Below are 19,950 nucleotides of genomic sequence, written 5' to 3' on the forward strand. Positions count from 1 at the left end.
ACATATATAGTGCTAAACTATATGTATGTATATTTAAAAAGCAAATTTCTTCCAAATCGGTCGATTTTTGCAAAACGATACACGTTTTGAACTATCCGATTTAGAACTCGTATGGTATCCGCGGAGATCAAATTTTGGTAAAAATCGCCAGTTTTTTAATGTTTTTAGAATCTACACCCTTAAATCAAAATGCAGCAAAAGTCTCTTGCAAAAGCATCCCCTTAGCATTAGGCTACCACCTCCATGTTCCACAGTTTTATATGTGTACCCGAGATAAAATTCTTCGCCTTTCGGACGACGAACGTTCTTTTTAGCATAATTTCAAAATAAATTTTATAGCAGTGGTGCTTATATAATTGCTCTCGCTGCTTATTTGTTTTCGCAAATGCTCATGCATACGGAGTTGTATGAGACTGCTCACGCAATAGGCAAGGGCAATTACAATAACAATTCTCCACAATTGTGATAATACGAATTCATTTTGTTGTTGGAGTACCGAAAACTTTTCACTGCCAGAAATTCAATCTTGTTTTTGTTTCTGCCAAGATGGTCGACATGAAGCAATTAATTTCTTTTTCACAAATACATTTTTATTTATTGAGCAAGAAATTCTGTATTATTTGTCATGGTATTATAATAAGCTGTTGTAAAAAATGGAGGGCCTTTTTAATTGCTATAATAAAATGTATTTTTTATTATATTGATTTTTCTTAAACCCCTTCTGAAAGTTGCTATAATTTTATTTTTCAGTGCACCCACATGGTAGGGGAAAAAATTTTCTTTATAACGGAGTCGTTGAATGAGCTTTCTATCCTCCGCACTACAGTGACGTACACGGCCAATCTAATAAAATTTTAATTGTTATTAAGTCCATAGTTAGTTATATTTTCCTAATACAATACCTTCTGCAACCAAATAATTGTTTTAATAAATAACAGGGTAATGGTTTTAAATGGTAATGGTAAAGCTTTTTAATTCAGGGAACTAACCCAATTTAACCCTATACAGTGTGACCACATTAAAAAAATATCACTTTCTTATAAAATGTTGTCTATATCTATTTAAATTTATATTAAAACAAGAAAGGAAAGCTAACTTCGGGTGGAGCCGAAGTTGATGTATCCTTGCTGTTGAAACCGGATATATATCGCAAACATTGGATATAGTTGGCCGATCCTTTTGAGAAAATCATAATAAAACCAATTAGTTACAAAAAAATATCTAAAAAAAAATTCCAAGCTTCTATCTTCAAAAATGCCACAGTTGGTATTTCTACCAAATACCATTTCCGACCGTTCAGTTATATAGCAGCTATAAGATATGGCAGCTATAAAATATATCGCGCTCATAAAAAAACGATTAATCAAATATATGGTATAGTGGACCGATCCTTATGCAATTTGGTAGGTCGGATCAATCGATATTCGAAAATAGAAGTTTTAACTTTCTATCGTCAAAAACACAAATATTGGGTAATTTTCGATTTTTCAGTTATATGGAAGCTATATCTTATAGTCGGCCGATTCTTATAAAATTGGGTATGTCGGATTATTTTGTCAAAAATAGCATTCGTACTAAATTTCATACTGTTTCTACGCAAACTAGTCTCTCAGTTTTAAAGCTATCGACTTGAAACTTTGCACACACTCTTCTTTCCTTTAAACGCAGTATATAATTCGGAACGGCCGACTATATCCTATAGCTGCCATATAACTGATTGATCGGAAATGGTATAACTTTGGTGTTTTTAGAGTTAAACAGTTCAAATTTTTCTTTTACTACTTTTGGCAAAATAATACGACATGCCAATTTCCATAAGGATCGGCCGACTATATCCTATAGTTGTCATATAACTGAATGATCGGAAATGACCCAACTTTCGTGTTTTTGAAGATAGAAAGCTGGAACTAGTAGCAAGTATAATCTTGGTCAATTGATTCGACCTACCGAATTTAATAACGATCGGTCGACTATATCTTATAGCTGCCATATAACTGAACGATCGGAAATGGTTTTTGGTGAAAATACCAACTTTGGTATTTTTTAAGATAGAAGTTTCGGTTTTTTTTTAAGATTTTTTATTGTAATTAATTGGTTATATTATGATATTTTTTTCCGTTCTTGTTTTTTTTGAATTATTTACATTGTTAATAAAAATTTAAAGACATACCTAATCTGATATTTCAAATTTATGCAAAACAATTTCAAAGCTAATATACCCTTAATCCTAAAGTTATGGCATTTCCGATCAATCAGTTATATAGCAGCTATGGGAAATTTTCAGCTGATCCCGGCCGTTCCTACTTACAGCTGCGAAATAAAATATCACCACTTGCACAGAAAATGTTAAATAGTCACCGTATTCTTATTTTTAACTTTAGTAATACGCAGAATACATTTTAGGAATTTTTAAACTTTATACAAATTAAAAAAGGGGAAAAAATGCATTACTTTATACAAATTTTTCAAGTTTTTTCCAAAAGAGTTGTGAAAGGTCGCAAAATTGACGAAAAACAAGAAAAGAAAGCAAACTTCGGGCCGAAGTTAATATACCCTTGCAGTTGAAACCAGATATATATTGCAAACATCGGTTATTGTGGCCGATGTAACCGATACTCTCTAACTCTAAGTTATCAATCAGTTATATGGCAGCTGTAGGATGTAGTCAGCCGATCCCGACCGTTCCGACTTATATACTGCGTGCAAAGGAAAGAAGAGTGTGTGCAAAGTTTCATGTCGATAGCTTTAAAGCTGAGAGACAAGTTTGCGTAGAAACTGACAGACGGCCATGCTCATATCAACTCAGGAAGTGATCCTGATCAAAAGTATACATACTTCATAGGGTCGGAGACGTCTCCTTCACTGCGTTGCACACTTTTGCACACACAAAATTATAATACCCTCTGCAAAGGTAATGATGGTCAACGCAGTAACATGGCCTACATAATTTATTGTATGGCAAAATTTGATAACTTTCTTTTCTTAAGTGTACCGCGGAAACTGTGGGTGATGTAACCTATGTCTATTCTGCACTTTGGTTCAGGGGAGCCTAAGCCTGATGTCAAAGTGAGAAGCGAAGGGATGCGAGAAGCAATAGACAAAGCGAGAAAATGGCAGAGTGTAAGCTTTGTGAGAAGCGAGCTACGGTAAAAACGGTAATCAAATCACAGAATGCAACAAAACAATCGTACGCTCTGAGAGAGTTGATACAGTTGAGTTGACATCTTTCGAGCGATTTCATATGAAAAAGGTTCGCTCGTTCTCGTCCAATATTATCGCAGCGCGCACACTCTGACAACTACCTAAAGATTATGGAGTAGTTGCAATTATGCGCGGAGGGGAAAAAATGGGAAATTGTTGGCCTGTGATATGCGACACTTTTTGGGCGTTAATTTTTTCTTTCCCATAACAAAGACTGAATATGTATAAATTTCATAAATATTTAAAGATCTTTTTTTCGAAAACATAAACTTTTATAAATTACAACCTAAATTTTATATAAAAATAATTATAAATAAAAACTATTTTAATTATTTACAATGTATTGTAAATTATTCTTTTAAAACCAAAAATGTCTTTGGGGTCTCGTTAATGTAAAGATACGCGCGTGAAAAAAAAAAAAAAAAATAACAAAATTCATAGAATTGAGACAACAAAACACTGTTTAGCTGCCAATACATAAATCAAATAGAATTCTTACCGGTACAGAAATCTGGTGGTTTGTTGAGTTTGATAATTAATAACGGTTGTGCGTAATGCAATTCACACACATATGATATTATTTTTTTTCCATTAAGTATTTGTGAATTATTTATTATATTAATGGTTCAGTAATTCGAGGATGGCATTAAATTTTTTTAAAAGGGAAAAATAAAAAATGAATATTATAAAGTTTTTAAATATTTGCAGAATATTTATAAATTAGAAGAGTAAAGCTCTGAAAATTTTGTTTGGTATAAATTGATAAGATTAATAATATTAATAAAGGGGAAAACCCAAAACCCAAGGTTTGTGTCGTTGTCTCCAACATTTTAACGTATATAAGACATATATAATCCAACCTCTATTTAGCTCATTCGTTGTAAAGAGTGTAAAGTATTTAATAGGTTTACAAAACAAAGGATTATTAAAGCTTTTAAATTTGTATTAAACTGTAAGCATTTGAATTCATATATTTTTTATGCGAAAGCAAATTTTATTTACTGTTCCCTATTTTAGATGAATATATTCCATATATTTTTCTTGTTTTTTAACGTTTTTACAAAACGAGTTGGAACCTTATTCAAAAGGAAAGCTTACTTCGGATAAGGACGAAACTAAAGTATTTTTACAGAAACTTTTCCTCATGGTTTTACCACTTACCATTCTGTTCAAGAAGTACCAGAACAATTTTTTTTTCAGTACTGCAGCCAACCGATTTGGTTCAAGCATTGAACACAAAAATTAAAAAGAGTTTTAAAGATAGATTTTGAAGGATCGGACTCGCTAGATTAAATTAGAACTATGTATCTCTTGAGACGGCCAGGTTACTCCGAACAATTTTCAAAAAATCTAAACTTAGCAATATTATATAATATATAAGAATATCTTAGGTATAAAAAAGAACTAGCCCTAAAGGTCTGCGAAACCTATAAATCGGTATAAAAGAGGGCAGAGCGAATCGAGGCCTATGGAATATTCATAATGATATCGTGTTTTTCTCGCAACTACGTTTTTTCAACTAGGCGTCGCGCTCGTTTAAAAACTGTTGCTCATATAAACATAATCCAACCGCAATTTTGTTTTTGAAATGCTCAAATTTTTCTTTGGGCTTCTATGGTCGGAACTACAATAAAAAATATTCGTTTTTATTCGACAAAGTTCTACAAATTAAAAGTTAAAAAAATTGGCAAATATTAAAGTCAACCATTTTGTTATTTTTCAATAAAAAAAACTTCGCACCAGACCCGACCATACCCAATGTGATATAAAATAGGAATCCGTTGGAATTCTTTTCTTTTAGGTGATTCGCTGTCAAGTTGACACCCAGTTTCAATTTCAACCACCATTACAAAACAAACAAGAAAGGAAAGTTGATATACCCTTGCAGTTAAAACTGGATATATATCGCAAACATCAGAGATAGTTGGCCGATCCTTAAGATTACATCATAATCAAACCAATTAATTAAAATTAAAAATCTAAAGAAAAGTCCCAAGTTTCTTTCTATCTTCAAAAATACGAAAGTTGATATTTCTACCAAATACCATTTCCAATCGTTCAGTTATAACGATCGGCCGATCCTAATGATTTGGTAGGTTCGATCAACTGACCAAAAATAGAATCTGTACTAAGTTTCAGCTTTCTATCTTCAAAAAAACGAAAGTTGGGTCATTTTCGATCGTTCAGTTATATGGTACATAGCAGCTTATATGGCAGCTTTAAGATATAGTCGACCGATCCTTATGAAATTTGGCATGTCATAATGTTTTGCCAAAAAATGTCTTGTGTCAAATTTGAACTCTGTAACTCTAAAAACACCAAAGTTATACCATTTCCGATCAATCAGTTCAATGGCAGCTATAGGATATAGTCGGCCGATCCGGGCCGTTCCGACTTATATACTGCAAAGGAAAGAAGGGTGTGTGCAAAGTTTCAAGTCGATAGCTTTAAAACTGAGAGACTAGTTTGCGTCGAAACATGCCCATATCAACTCAGGAGGTGATCCTCCTTGTCTCCTAGTATGTCTCCTTCACTGCGTTGCACACGTTTGACCAAAATTATAATACCCTCTGCAAAGGTATAAATATCATTAAAAAGGTTGAAAAATGGTGTCGGGTCAGGCAGCATCCAGTGATTAGTTTATAGTTTATTTATTAATCTAAAGTATGGACATATCGCCTTAGTTGGCCGACTATATCCTATAGCTGCCATATAACTGATTGATCGGAAATGGTATAACTTCTGTGTTTTTAGAGTTAGAGAGTGTAAAATTACATGAGAGCTATTTATGAGAAATATTTACATGAGAGCTATACATGAAAGCTATTTTTGGCAAAATAATATTACGTACCAAATTTATAGGGATCGGCCGACAATATATATATATATATATATATATATATATATATATATAGTATAATATAATAAATATAATACATATATATAACTGCACGATCGGAAATGGTATTTGCTAAAAATACCAACTTTGGTGTTCTTGGAAATACAAGTTTGGGATTTTTTTGTAGATTTTGTTTTATTATGAATTGGTTATATTATGATATCCTCATAAGGTTCGGCCAACTATATCCGATTTTGGCGATATATATCCGGTTTTAACTGCAAGGGTAAATCAAATTCGGCTCCGCCCGAAGTTACCTTTCCTTTCTTTCGTTACTGAAATTGCAGCCCTGCTACATTCCGTGGCCCTGAAAGTTAGCTGTTCGTTGAACATATTAAAAAAATATTAAAGGAGGTATGTAAAATTTAAGTGTTTAATGCAATATTTGTGTTAATATTTGTATTTTATATTAAACAATTTTAACTTAAAATTTTTCCAAAAGTAGGTTGGATTGTGTCGGATTATAAAAACTATGAACGCAGTTTTGTTCTGGAATTCATTTACAATATCATGACATAAACCAAATGATGCAGCATTAGCTGGCACATGGACGCGAAACCGAAAGCCTTTACAACTCTGGGTTGCAGCATCGAATTGGGAACTTAAAGGAAAACATACAGGATCCTTTGAAAAATTAAGATTAAGAGTTTTGTTGCTTATGTTTATGCTGGAATAATAAAATTCTCTCGGATAGTTCCAAGGAATAAGGCGCAGAAAGAAAGTTTTCTTGCATTACGTTTTAAAGCGAAATTTTAGATATCAGACTATATTAAAAAATCTCCCAATAGTGGAGGACGGCCACGATTAAGCTAATATGAAAGGCGTTGTCGATTAAAGATTAGCTTTTAGCGAAGTTTTGTAGAAAAATATAATGATGTAAATCAACTTGCTCATGCAACTGCTATCGCTGCAAAAAAAGCGTGCTTGAAGCCGGTGAAGGAAGAAACAACGAAAACTGAGCTTGTAACATTACCGCCAGATACATTTAAAAACCTCGATGCCTATTCTTTTGATTTAGGTGATTAAAAATTAATTAAGTAAATATATTATAATTGTTCCTCTGACTGGTGTGGCGCCTTAGTAGTCTCTTGCCTTATGCCGGACGCCACTGTTGATGATTTCAAGAGTCATCTAGCTGTTTTATATAATGAAATAGCTGTTTTAAAGTTTTACTTTAAGCATAAGTGTTCTATATCTTCTTTTAAAATTTTCCTACCTGATTCCTACCTCGAAACAGCACTTGATCCTGCTGCCTGGTCTGAGCACAGTATCATTCATTAATTTCTAGTAAAGGACGCCCTAGAATCCTAGCCCTGCAGAAGCTGCTAATAAAAAAAGACTGCTCAAAAAACTTCAAAGTATTTTGTTTGTTGTTGTATTGTCAAAGAGCCAATTTTTTACAAAGAATGCTTCTTTCAATTTGGATGCTATCGCTTACTGAAAATTTTCTTAATTCCTCTGTCTGTGATTATAAAATTTTTGGTCCCAAGTTCACTATGTTCCCATTAGATCGTCCATATGTTGCAGGCAGTTATCCCATTGTGGTTAATATTGAGAGGCCTGCTGAACTTATTCCTTTCTCGAGTTCATTGCGGTAAAAATTTAAAATAAAAATTTTGCGGCCCGTCTCATACTTTCCTGGCCTGTTCCTACATTCCTCCTATTGTTGAATATATCGTATATTTTCACCACCTTGAGGCCATTAAGTCTATTTTTTCCTTGGTCAATGACTCTGATTTAACAAAAATCATGGTAGATATAAAATCATGGTAGTTCATAGCACTCACGACAGACTTCTGAACTTTATATTTTCCCATGTGACATTCTCTGTGACAGTCATTCGGTCGCTCTCAATTTTTCTTATCCCTTTAAATACCATACAAAGGCAATACTTCTTTGTCAAAGTTTTAATATCATGATGAGTTCAATTCTCTATCAACAAAAGATATCTCATTCTCTGCTGGTCCTCATAATGTCCCTAGCCGTGTTTTTAGCCACTTCTCTGATGTCCTTTGCTATACTCGTATTATCTTATTTAATTTATCCTTGGAGCTTGCATGTCTTCCCAAGCGATGTAATGAATCATTTATTATTCCGCTTCATTTGCACATTACAGACTATAAAGGTTCCATCTGGTGTCCCACAAGGTAGTCTAAGTGAACTCTTCAGTTTTTTTTTTTTGTTGACGATTTACCTAGTATTGCAAACTATGCTACTAGATTTATGTATTCTGATTATGTCATATTATGTTTTACTTTTCCAGCCCGTTTCCTTCACTTGCAATTAGACCTTAACGAAGTCTCCTTGTGGTGTTCAAACAATCTCCTCTTACTTAACTGCTCAAAGTTTAAGGTTATGACGTTCAATAGCTGTTTTCAACACTTTGAATCAGTGGTGGGCAAAACTAACACATGTTTAAAATTTGAGTGTGTGCGTAGCAGAGAAAAAAAAGGAGAGCAAAGAATTCACTGAGCGAAAAAACGTATTTTTTTATTTCATTTTTCGTTAATTCAAAAGTTGGAATGGGCACTAAAATTGAGTATTTTATTTTTAAAAAAATCTTTGCTAGCAACATTTCTTAAACAAATGAAAAACTACGCTTCCCTATCTATATTCTCCATGAAAAAACTTTTTCCAACCCAATTTCTGAGAAAATTTTTCGAAGTGAAAAAATTTTAATTTTTAGTTTGGGCTGTCAAATAAATCAAAATGAGAGCAATTTAGAGAGTTTCTAAAAAAAAATTTGAGAGTGCTTAGACTGTCAGTGTGCCGGCAGCGCTGCGGCAGAATTTCCTACCCTATACTCGCGTGCTATGTAAAATGAGAGTTTGCCCACCACTGCTTTAAATTCTGTTCCATGACCAGGGGTACAACGTGTAACTTTTTGAATGTAAAAATATATTGGTTTAAAAGAGTGGTCGGCACGGCCCTATCCCGAGGGCATAGGAAATTTCTCTGCCCGAGCTCTGCCACACACACACAGTATAAATGTGTGAAACGTCATGCTCACAGCCTACTTTCTGCTATTCCTTACTAACACTAATGCGTTTAAATCATATCAATGTTTTGGTGTGCCGACCACTGGTTTAAAATATAAGTATTTAATACATTGATTTTAATTTTTAATTAAGTTTGGCGATATCTATAAAAATATAGAAAAGGACGATAAATTTTGTCAAAGTTATAATTTTGTTTATTTCCCGTCCCATTTTAGTTTTGATTATTTTCTTTAAATATCCAAATCTCACAAAGGCAAATGAAATAAGAACCACTAACTTGAATCGTCTCTCAAATCAAACGGTCCTGGAAAGAACAGAGCAAATGGGAACAGAAAATATTGCTCGTCATTTGATCGAGAGCAACAATTTTTACGGTTATCGGATAACAGTTAACAGCCCCGGTTAACGAGATTGAAAATAAAATTTTTAAATCTTTTTGCTAACCTGAAAAATGTTCATTGGTGCGGGTTGGCATCACCTTGTAAATTCTTGGTATTTTTTTTTTTTTATCAAAAAGGTGCAAAAGCCCTGTCAAAAACTATTTTTGCACTCGCTTCCTACTAGTATAGTTGAAAACCCGTTTTTCTCGATCTAAGTACAAGGCTTAACGATAAATAAAATAACCTAATTGTCTTCGCTTAGTGAATGGCCTGTAACTATTTACGTGCGCACATTAGAAAATGCCTATATGCCAATGCTCTAAGCCCAATTTGGAAATGTAATGAAGTAAAATAATATTTAAATTTTTTTAGTGTGCATATATCGACATTATACATCATCACTAATTGAATCGGGGATGTGTCGTTGGGGTCCATTTTTTTATTGAATTTTTTTACAAATATAATAATAATTTAAAGACAAACCAAATCTGATATATCAAATTTATGCAAAACAATTTCAAACCTAATATACCCTTACAGTAAAGATCGCTTATATATATCAAATATCTGATATAGTTGAATAGTTCTACGAACCTTATAAAATGGGTATATCGTATCACTTGGCCAAAAAATTGAATCTGTAGGTCTTAACGCTCTATATTAAAAAAAGAAAGTTGGGTAATTTTCGATCGTTCATTTAAATGACAGGTATAGGATATATCCTGCAATATAACTGAATGTTGTTGAAAAAAAATAATTTTTCTGGAGTCTCCAACGTCCTTAAAGCCCCAATATTGTGAATAAAAATTAGTTAACCTAAACGCAAACTTCTCCCAAACTTATAGATTTATTGCAAATGTTTATATTATTATCTAACTAAAGCTAAACCTTTCGATTGGTCCAAAACATTCATTCAGATCAAACGCCTATATATAGTGTCTATATATAGATAATAATGTACGTTTTCGTTCTTCGCTTCTAACACACTTAAATGTCCTACATGTTTTGTACCACCCCACCATACAAAACTTTTTCTGAACCAAAACCACTTTTTAAAATTAATGACGTGTATTGTCTTTTCAGGATTTTTTTTTTATTTTAAATGAGTGTATTTAAAAAGTGCACTTTTATGCAGTTTTAAAGAAATTCGTATTTTAAGGAGGCAACCTCGGAGCCTTTAATATGAATTTGGTAGCTGTGAGCAAAAAGCTGTGTAGCTAATGGCAAAAAACATTCTTTGAAATATTTTTGGATATATAAGGAAAGGACATATTTTGGAAAGAAAAGCTAACTTCGGGCAGAGTCGAAGTTGATATACCCTTGCAGTTAAAACCGGATATATATCGCAAACATCGGATATAGTTGGCCGATCCTTTAACCCATTATTTAAAATAAAAAATCTAAAATAAAATCCCAAGCTTCTATCTTCAAAAATACGATATTCAAAAATAAGTTGATATTTCTACCAAATACCATTTCCGATCGTTCGGCCGATCCTAATGAAAGTTGGTAGGTTGGATCAACTGATCAAAAATAGAAATTTGGCATGTCGTAATGTTTTGCCAAAAATAGCTCTCGTGTCAAATTTAAACTCTCTAACTCTAAAACAGTGGGGGGCAAAACTAACACATGTTTAAAACTTGAGTGTGTGCGTAGCAGAGAAAAACAACGAGAGCAAAGAATTCACTGAGCGAAAAAAAAACGAATTTTTTTATTTCATTTTTCGTTATATCAAAAGTTGGAATGGGCACTAAAATTTAGTATTTTGTTAAAAAAAAAAGGTATGCTACCAACATTTCTTAAACAATTGAAAAACTACGCTTCCCTATCTATATTCTCCATGAAGAAAACTTTTACCAACCAAATTTCTGAACAAAATTTATTTCAACATTTTTTTTTCCTTGGAAACATTTTGATTTTTATGTTTGGGCTGTCAAATGAGTCGAAATGAGAGAGCTTCTAAAAAAAAATTGAGAGTGCTCACACTGACTGTGTCTCGGCAGCGCTGCGGCAGAATTTCCTACCCTATACACGCGTGCTTTGTAAAATTAGAGTTTGCCCACCACTGCTCTAAAAACACCAAAATTATACCATTTCCGATCAATCGGTTATATGGCAGCTATAGGATGTAGTCGTCCGATCCGGGCGATTCCGACTTATATACTACGTGCAAAAGAAAGAAGGGTGTGTGCAAAGTTTCAAGACGATAGCTTTAAAACTGAGAGACTAGTTCGCGTGAAAACGGACAGACAGACGGACAGCCGGACATGCTCATATCAACTCAGGAGGTGATCCTGATCAAGAATATACATATTTTATAGGGTCGGAGATGTCTCCTTCACTGCGTTGCACACTTTTGGACAAAATTATAATACCCTCTGCAAAAACCCACGCGCATTCTGGTTACTGGTCACTTTGACCGCTTTTCTCTTCTTCACCATTAAACTATACACATAAAGCTTCACAATTAACATACACATTGTACAGAAATCTTATGCATACAGAATATGCAAACTTAATAAGGTCGGGGATGAACTTTTGATCAAAAATATAATGACATATAATAATTATTAATATATACCGTTTTATACAAGGGTATAAAAATAAAATTATTTATTTTTTAAGAAAATTTAATCTTGTATTCAATACTAAACCTAAAAAATTTCAATGAGTAGTATTGTTTCAATGAGTACTGATTCTATTTTATATACTTAAATTAGCCTTTATATATTTAAATTAATTACAATTTTTAATAAATAATAAATGTATAATAATTCTCAAAAGAGGAATTTTTTAAGGGGACCCCCCCATTCTCGGTTTTAAAAAATCGATTTTTTTTTTTAATTTAATTCGAACTTGTAACTATTCAAGAATGTTCCCTGAAAATTTCAAGTAAAAATTTCAAAAACTCTTGAAGATATAGCCGATTTATGGTGGAAGTCTCAGGCGACGGCGAGAGCCGTCTCAAAACTTTAAACGCGTTTTTCTCGAAACAGTGTTTTTACGACTGGCGCATGAGGTTACTCAAAAACTATTAATCCAATCGGTTCCAAATTTTAACACGTTATTCTATACATATATAGCTCTCGTATGAACTAGGATAAATCGAATCGGTGAAGATCTTCTTTACTTTTCAACTCGATTTGTGGCTGAAAAAAATGGAAATTTCCAAAAAAAAATTTCAAAGGTCCACCATTTTGTTAATTTTTGAGCGAAGTTAATAATCCTAGTTCATACGAGAGCCAAACATGTACTTTTTCTAATCCCGTTGGAATTTTTGGATTCAGATGTTCCAGTGAGCGGAAATCACATGCGCCGCCGAAAAGAAGGGCTTTTCTTTGATCACAAAAAACAACAATAAAAACAAAACAAAAAAAATTCTGTGAAATGATTTTCTTCCTTTTTGTGTCTTAATATATGTAAGCACAGTTACAACCCTAAAAAATAATTTATGTTAATTTGCCAGCCCATTGAAAATCGTCAAAATTTAAAATCGAGAATGGGGGGGGGTCCCCTTTAAACCCGATGTTCCATGTGTACCATATTGAAGATCTAATGCCCTGTAATTTGCTGAAGGTTTCCAGGAGTTGATCTAAGGTAACCTCGTTCCCCATAGTTGAAATGTTGACCGCGTCATTCCGGTCAGTATGGGTTGGTCTATGGATTAAGTGTGACCGTAAGTGTGATTTGTAAGCGAATGAATGTCACACATGATCTTCCGTTTCTTAGGTTTCCATCGAGCTTTTGGATATTGCTGGCGCAATGCCTGAGTTTAGATAAGCATTTAAAGTTCGGCTTAGCTAATATCTTTATTTTGTGGTGATTGCGGGTATGGCGCAACACCAAAAGTAACCCATCGAGCAAAAAAAAAGCTCGAACGACCAGCCTAACACCATACAATTCCCTTGTCGAGTTATTTTGAGTTGTCTTAAAACTGTTTAAATATTTTTAATTTGCGCAAGTACGCAAGTAATTTTGTATTTGAATATACATATATATAACACATACAACCTCATTTGCAGTTTACGAAATACGACGTAAAATCATTAGTTCTTGTCCACGAAACAAAGGCATTTTGGGGTTATGTTCGTTATAAAACATGTTTACAGCGGGGACCGTAAATAATGATTATTGCTATGATTTTAATTCTAAAAATCACAAAATAATGATTGTTCTCTGAGCAAAAAAATAAAAATCACAAAATAATCATTATTCTCTGATCGAAAAATAAAAATCACAAAATAATGAATTATCATGAATAATCATGATTATTTTTTATTTTTGTTTTTTTTTTTCGCTCAAATATTACTCACGCGCTGTATATGTGATATTTGACTGCATATCTCCTTAGACCAGCAGCAGCAGATATACACAATTACCAACACAATGATAATAATGATAATCATCATAATGATCAATGTGATAAAGCTTACCTTAGGCCGAAAGCGTACGAGAAGAGAAAACAAAAGAAGACAGCGGAAGCGCACGCGCTTAGATCTATTTTTAGTAGCGCTTATCTTAGTCTACCAGGTCTATGCATATGAGACGGCGTTTCCCAATTCGGGGCACTTTTGCGTATTCTGGGCGTTTTTGGGGCAGAAATTCTTTCAATTCTTCCAGTTGTTGCTGGTAGCGTTTGCCATCAACGGTTACACTCGGATTTAGGAGCTCATACCAAACGATTCCGGCCTGATCCCGGAAAACGCTCAGCATGGCTTTGCGGCCGAAACGGTTTGGCCGAGATTGGGATTGGGCCGGCTGGGGTGGGCTAACATAGGATTTTTTTCATTTTGGGTTTTGAAAATAGATCCACTTTGCATTTCCAGTGACAATGCAATGCAAAAACGAGAAGAGAATTTCGCAAGTCAACATATTTTCAGATTGATACAGATGAAGCCTGCTCAACCTCAACCTCAACCTCGCTCTTGACCAAGCTTTTAAGTAGCATTGAGGTCGATCCAGATGAGGAAGCTGACGATGATGGGCAGCAGGAATTATTAAAAGGATATGCTGAAATTGAAAGTTACAGCCCGAAGCCCCTAGGCGCTGATATAATGCAGTACTGGATTGAGAAGCAATTTCAGTACCCGAATTTATATCATCTTGCTAAGGTGGTGCTCGCGGTTCCAGCTACCCAAGTTAGCGTAGAGCGCGCCTTTTCTGCGCTTAAAATAATGCTAACCGACCAAAGGTGCAACTTTTCGAGCGAGTCGCTGTCAAAATTGTTATTCTTAAAATTTAAATAAAAATTATAAAAATACATAAAATTCATATTATGTCATAAATGCATAATAAATTGAACATTAATGTACCTAATTGTTTTACTGGTTGATCATTATGATGATTATCATTATCATTATTTTCATTGTTTTGGTAATTGTGTATATCTGCTGCTGCTGCTCTGTATGTAACAGTTGACCTTATATTAAATAATTGCAACAAACACAAGTAAAATGCATTTTTTTTTTGTTGTTGTTGTTGTCAATTATTGCTCTAGGGTCCCTTTATAAGGACAATATTGGAAATATCCTTAAAGGATCAAAAGTTATTGCTTGGTGAGTTTTATTTTTGATAAAAAAAAATAAAAGTCACGAATAATTATTATTTTTGAGTTTTATTTTTTTGTTCAAGCTTAATGATTATTTGTGATTTTTATTTTTTTCGATCAAAAATAATTATTAGTCTTGATTTAAAAAATTAAAAATCGTTGAGTAATCATTACAAAGTAATTTTAAATATATTACTTATAATAATTACGGTCCCTGATGAAAATATTTCATTCTTGTACGGGACAGAGCCATAAGCTTACAAAACACTAATCTATTCTAATTTTTTGTTTCGGATGACTCTAGCAGTCGAAATCACCTGCGCCAGGGACCTACCTTTTTTTTATATGAATAATTTGGCATGCTATAAAATGTATTAAAGTACACAAGAATAAATAAAACAAAATATTTTTAAATAGTTTATGATGCCTATAAAAACATATTTGAAAATTGAAACGATCGCATTATTTTTTATTACAACAATTTTTTTTTGAAATAACCTCTAAAAAGTAGGCCGAAACATGAGACTACATCCTTGTTCTTGACTAAAGCGAGTTCTTGCCGAATTTTTTATTTTAATTGAATTATTAAAATCTGAAGATTTAGGATGAAGCATTTTTATACCCTTGCAGATGCTTTTTTGCCTAAGCAACAAACAGGAAACACAGATGATTCAATTATTTGTGGACCATAAACTAAAATTTTGTGGACCGTCATTGGATACCACAGATATTTGTTTAAATGAAAAATTCATAATGCATAAATTCTTCACAAAATTTCTTAAACTTATTTACACAAACGTCATATTCGCAAGATTAAACTATTAAAATGATATGTAGTTTTTATACCCTTGCAGAGGGTATTATAATTTTGTACAAAAGTGTGAAACGCAGTGAAGGAGACATCTCCGACCCTATAAAGTATATATATTCTTGATCAGGATCACCTCCTGAGTTGATATGAGCATGTCCGTCTGTCCGTCTGTCTGTCTGTTTCTACGCGAACTAGTCTCTCAGTTTTAAAGCTATCGACTTGGAACTTTGCACACACCCTTCTTTCCTTTGCACGCAGTATATAAGTCGGAACGGCCGGGATCGGTCGACTATATCCTATAGCTGCCATATAACTGATTGATCGGAAAAGGTATAACTTTGGTGTTTTTAAATTTAGAGAGTTCTATTTTAATAATTTAAATTTTTTTAAATTTTACTATATCCTATAGCTGCCATATAACTGAACGATCGGAAATGACCCAACTTTCGTGTTTTTGAAGATAGAAAGCTGGAATTTAATACAGATTCTATTTTTGGTCAGTTGACCCAACCTACCAAATTTCATAAGGATCGGCCGACTATATCCCATAGCTGCCATATAACTGAACGATCGGAAATGGTATTTGGTAGAAATATCAACTTTCGTATTTTTGAAGAAAGAAGTTTGGGACTTGTTTTAAATTTTGTATTATAATAAATTGGGTTATATTATCAAGTTCTCAAAACGATCGGCCAACTATATCCAATGTTTGCGATATATGTATATCCGGTTTTAACTGCAAGGCTATATCAACTTCGGCTCCGCACGAAGTTAGCTTTCCTTTCTTGTTTAATATAAAAAATCTTTATATTCAGTTTTTCCCATTGTTTAATTGTGCGGAAGGCTTATATGCAGTCAAATATAAAAAAAATCTAATATATAGCGCGAAATCATGAATTGAGTCATATTTTTTAGCGAAAACAAAATACAAATTAAAAATAATGATTGTTCATATATGTATATGTATATAAATATATATTCATGTAATAGTATATACAGTAGCGAGCAAAATTGAGTGTATGTTCACGACTGAACCTTTCGTCACTCATAAAATCTTAATCACATAACCAAATCCAAAATTTATTTTTGTTTTCTATTATTTATTTAACTCTTTATAAATTCTAAGCAAAAACAATTATGATACAGATGAATTTGAGGAGACGTTTCAAAGAATTTTAATTTCCAAAATAATATAAATATTTTGTCCAAAGACATTTATTTGAGATGACTTCCTGTACGCGGTCAGGTATGCTCTCTACCAAACTTTCTATTATATCTTTGGGAATACGTATCCATTGAATGCATTCATACAGACCTCAAATATATACATATATTATAGTTATAATATACGTGTCAAGAGCTTGTTCCTCCTCATTTAAGACATATTTTATTGAAAAATAATTCCGAAATTTCGTATAATTATAATTTCGTGCTTATTCCAAAAAAGAAATGGATTTTCAACAAGATGGGGATCCGAAGCACACTTTGAAAATTGTTAAGGAATGGATTGGAAGGCAACCTTTTAAATTAACCGACACAAACCGAAATTAACAAACCGATTGAAAATCTTTGGTCAATAATGAAAAGACGGCTCAGGCAGTACGAAACAGCTCCATCAAACAGTGGACAACCTTTGAAAGCGTGTTGTAGCTGAATAGATACGTATTCCTAAAGATATAATATAAATTTTGGTAAAGAGCATACCTGACCGCGTACAGGAAATCAACTCAAATAAATTTCTGTGGAAAAAATATTAATATTATTTTGGAAATTAAAACTCTTTGAAACGGGCAAAATTGAGTTTATGTGGGTTTTTTTCGTTTTTAATTTATGTCTTCTCGAATTCATCTGTATCATAATTTGTTTTGCTTAGAATTTATTAAGAATTAAGGGGGGACATCTGAGAAGAGTTTTGAAAAAATTGAAAATTTTTTTTTTTCGCGTAAAACATTCTTTTGTTTAAAAAATAACATATCAAAAGATAGAGTCCGGCAAAATTGTCTAACTGTCGAAATTTTTCATTCTGCAGCGATGTCTCACAGGTATATCCGACAGTACTTAAAACTTTAAACGCGTTTTTTCTCGAAACCACTTTTATTGAGACTGCCGGACACATAACTCACACAACTCTTAACCGGTCGTTCTGAAATTTTGACAGTATATTCAAAATACCTTTGTTTAGTGACAACACGTAGGATTTTTTTTATATTGCTTCCTTTTTTATACCCTTGCAGAGGGTATTATAATTTTGTCCAAAAGTGTGCAACGCAGTGAAGGAGACATCTCCGACCCTATAAAGTATATATATTCTTGATCAGGATCACCTCCTGAGTTGATATGAGCATGTCCGTCTGTCCGTCTGTCCGTCTGTCTGTCTGTTTCTACGCGAACTAGTCTCTCAGTTTTGAAGCTATTGTCTTGAAACTTTGCACACACCCTTTTTTTCTTTGCACGCAGTATATAAGTCGGAACGGCCCGGAAAAGGTATAACTTTGGTGTTTTTAGAGTTAGAGAGTTCAAATTTGACACGAGAGCTATTTTTGGCAAACCATTACGACATGCCAAATTTCATAAGGATCGGCCGACTATATCTTATGGCTGCCATATAACTGAACGATCGGAAATGACCCAACTTTCGTGTTTTTGAAGATAGAAAGTTGAAACTTAATACAGATTCTAGTTTTGGCCAGTTGATCCAACCTACCAAATTTCATTAGGAAAAGACATTTATTTGAGATGACTTCCTGTACGCGGTCAGGTATGCTCTCTACCAAACTTTCTATTATATCTTTGGGAATACGTATCCATTGAATGCATTCATACAGACCTCAAATATATACATATATTATAGTTATAATATACGTGTCAAGAGCTTGTTCCTCCTCATTTAAGACATATTTTATTGAAAAATAATTCCGAAATTTCGTATAATTATAATTTCGTGCTTATTCCAAAAAAGAAATGGATTTTCAACAAGATGGGGATCCGAAGCACACTTTGAAAATTGTTAAGGAATGGATTGGAAGGCAACCTTTTAAATTAACCGACACAAACCGAAATTAACAAACCGATTGAAAATCTTTGGTCAATAATGAAAAGACGGCTCAGGCAGTACGAAACAGCTCCATCAAACAGTGGACAACCTTTGAAAGCGTGTTGTAGCTAAATAGATACGTATTCCTAAAGATATAATATAAATTTTGGTAAAGAGCATACCTGACCGCGTACAGGAAATCAACTCAAATAAATTTCTGTGGAAAAAATATTAATATTATTTTGGAAATTAAAACTCTTTGAAACGGGCAAAATTGAGTTTATGTGGGTTTTTTTTCGTTTTTAATTTATGTCTTCTCGAATTCATCTGTATCATAATTTGTTTTGCTTAGAATTTATTAAGAATTAAGGGGGGACATCTGAGAAGAGTTTTGAAAAAATTGAAAATTTTTTTTTTTCGCGTAAAACATTCTTTTGTTTAAAAAATAACATATCAAAAGATAGAGTCCGGCAAAATTGTCTAACTGTCGAAATTTTTCATTCTGCAGCGATGTCTCACAGGTATATCCGACAGTACTTAAAACTTTAAACGCGTTTTTTCTCGAAACCACTTTTATTGAGACTGCCGGACACATAACTCACACAACTCTTAACCGGTCGTTCTGAAATTTTGACAGTATATTCAAAATACCTTTGTTTAGTGACAACACGTAGGATTTTTTTTATATTGCTTCCTTTTTTATACCCTTGCAGAGGGTATTATAATTTTGTCCAAAAGTGTGCAACGCAGTGAAGGAGATATCTCCGACCCTATAAAGTATATATATTCTTGATCAGGATCACCTCCTGAGTTGATATGAGCATGTCCGTCTGTCCGTCTGTCTGTCCGTCTGTCTGTCTGTTTCTACGCGAACTAGTCTCTCAGTTTTGAAGCTATTGTCTTGAAACTTTGCACACACCCTTTTTTTCTTTGCACGCAGTATATAAGTCGGAACGGCGCGGATCGCTATTTTTGGCAAACCATTACGACATGCCAAATTTCATAAGGATCGGCCGACTATATCTTATGGCTGCCATATAACTGAACGATCGGAAATGACCCAACTTTCGTGTTTTTG

The 19,950-nt window shown here is 33.3% G+C and overlaps 1 protein-coding gene across 7 annotated transcripts in view; it reads right to left on the reverse strand.

The window, feature by feature from the left end:
• Positions 1-19,950, reverse strand: part of PMCA (plasma membrane calcium-transporting ATPase 3) — a 138,575-nt gene that overhangs the window by 42,708 nt on the left and 75,917 nt on the right. Inside the window, exon 17 of one of the 7 annotated variants that reach the window (XM_043213480.2) lies at positions 3,701-3,712. The exons of the other annotated variants lie outside the window; for them this stretch is intronic. Coding sequence (XP_043069415.1) covers positions 3,701-3,712 — 12 coding nt within the window. The remainder of the gene's footprint in view (positions 1-3,700; positions 3,713-19,950) is intronic. 7 annotated transcript variants of the gene reach the window in all.

Source organism: Drosophila bipectinata, chromosome 4 (assembly GCF_030179905.1).
Source record: "Drosophila bipectinata strain 14024-0381.07 chromosome 4, DbipHiC1v2, whole genome shotgun sequence".
NCBI classification, from domain to species: Eukaryota; Metazoa; Arthropoda; class Insecta; order Diptera; family Drosophilidae; genus Drosophila; species Drosophila bipectinata.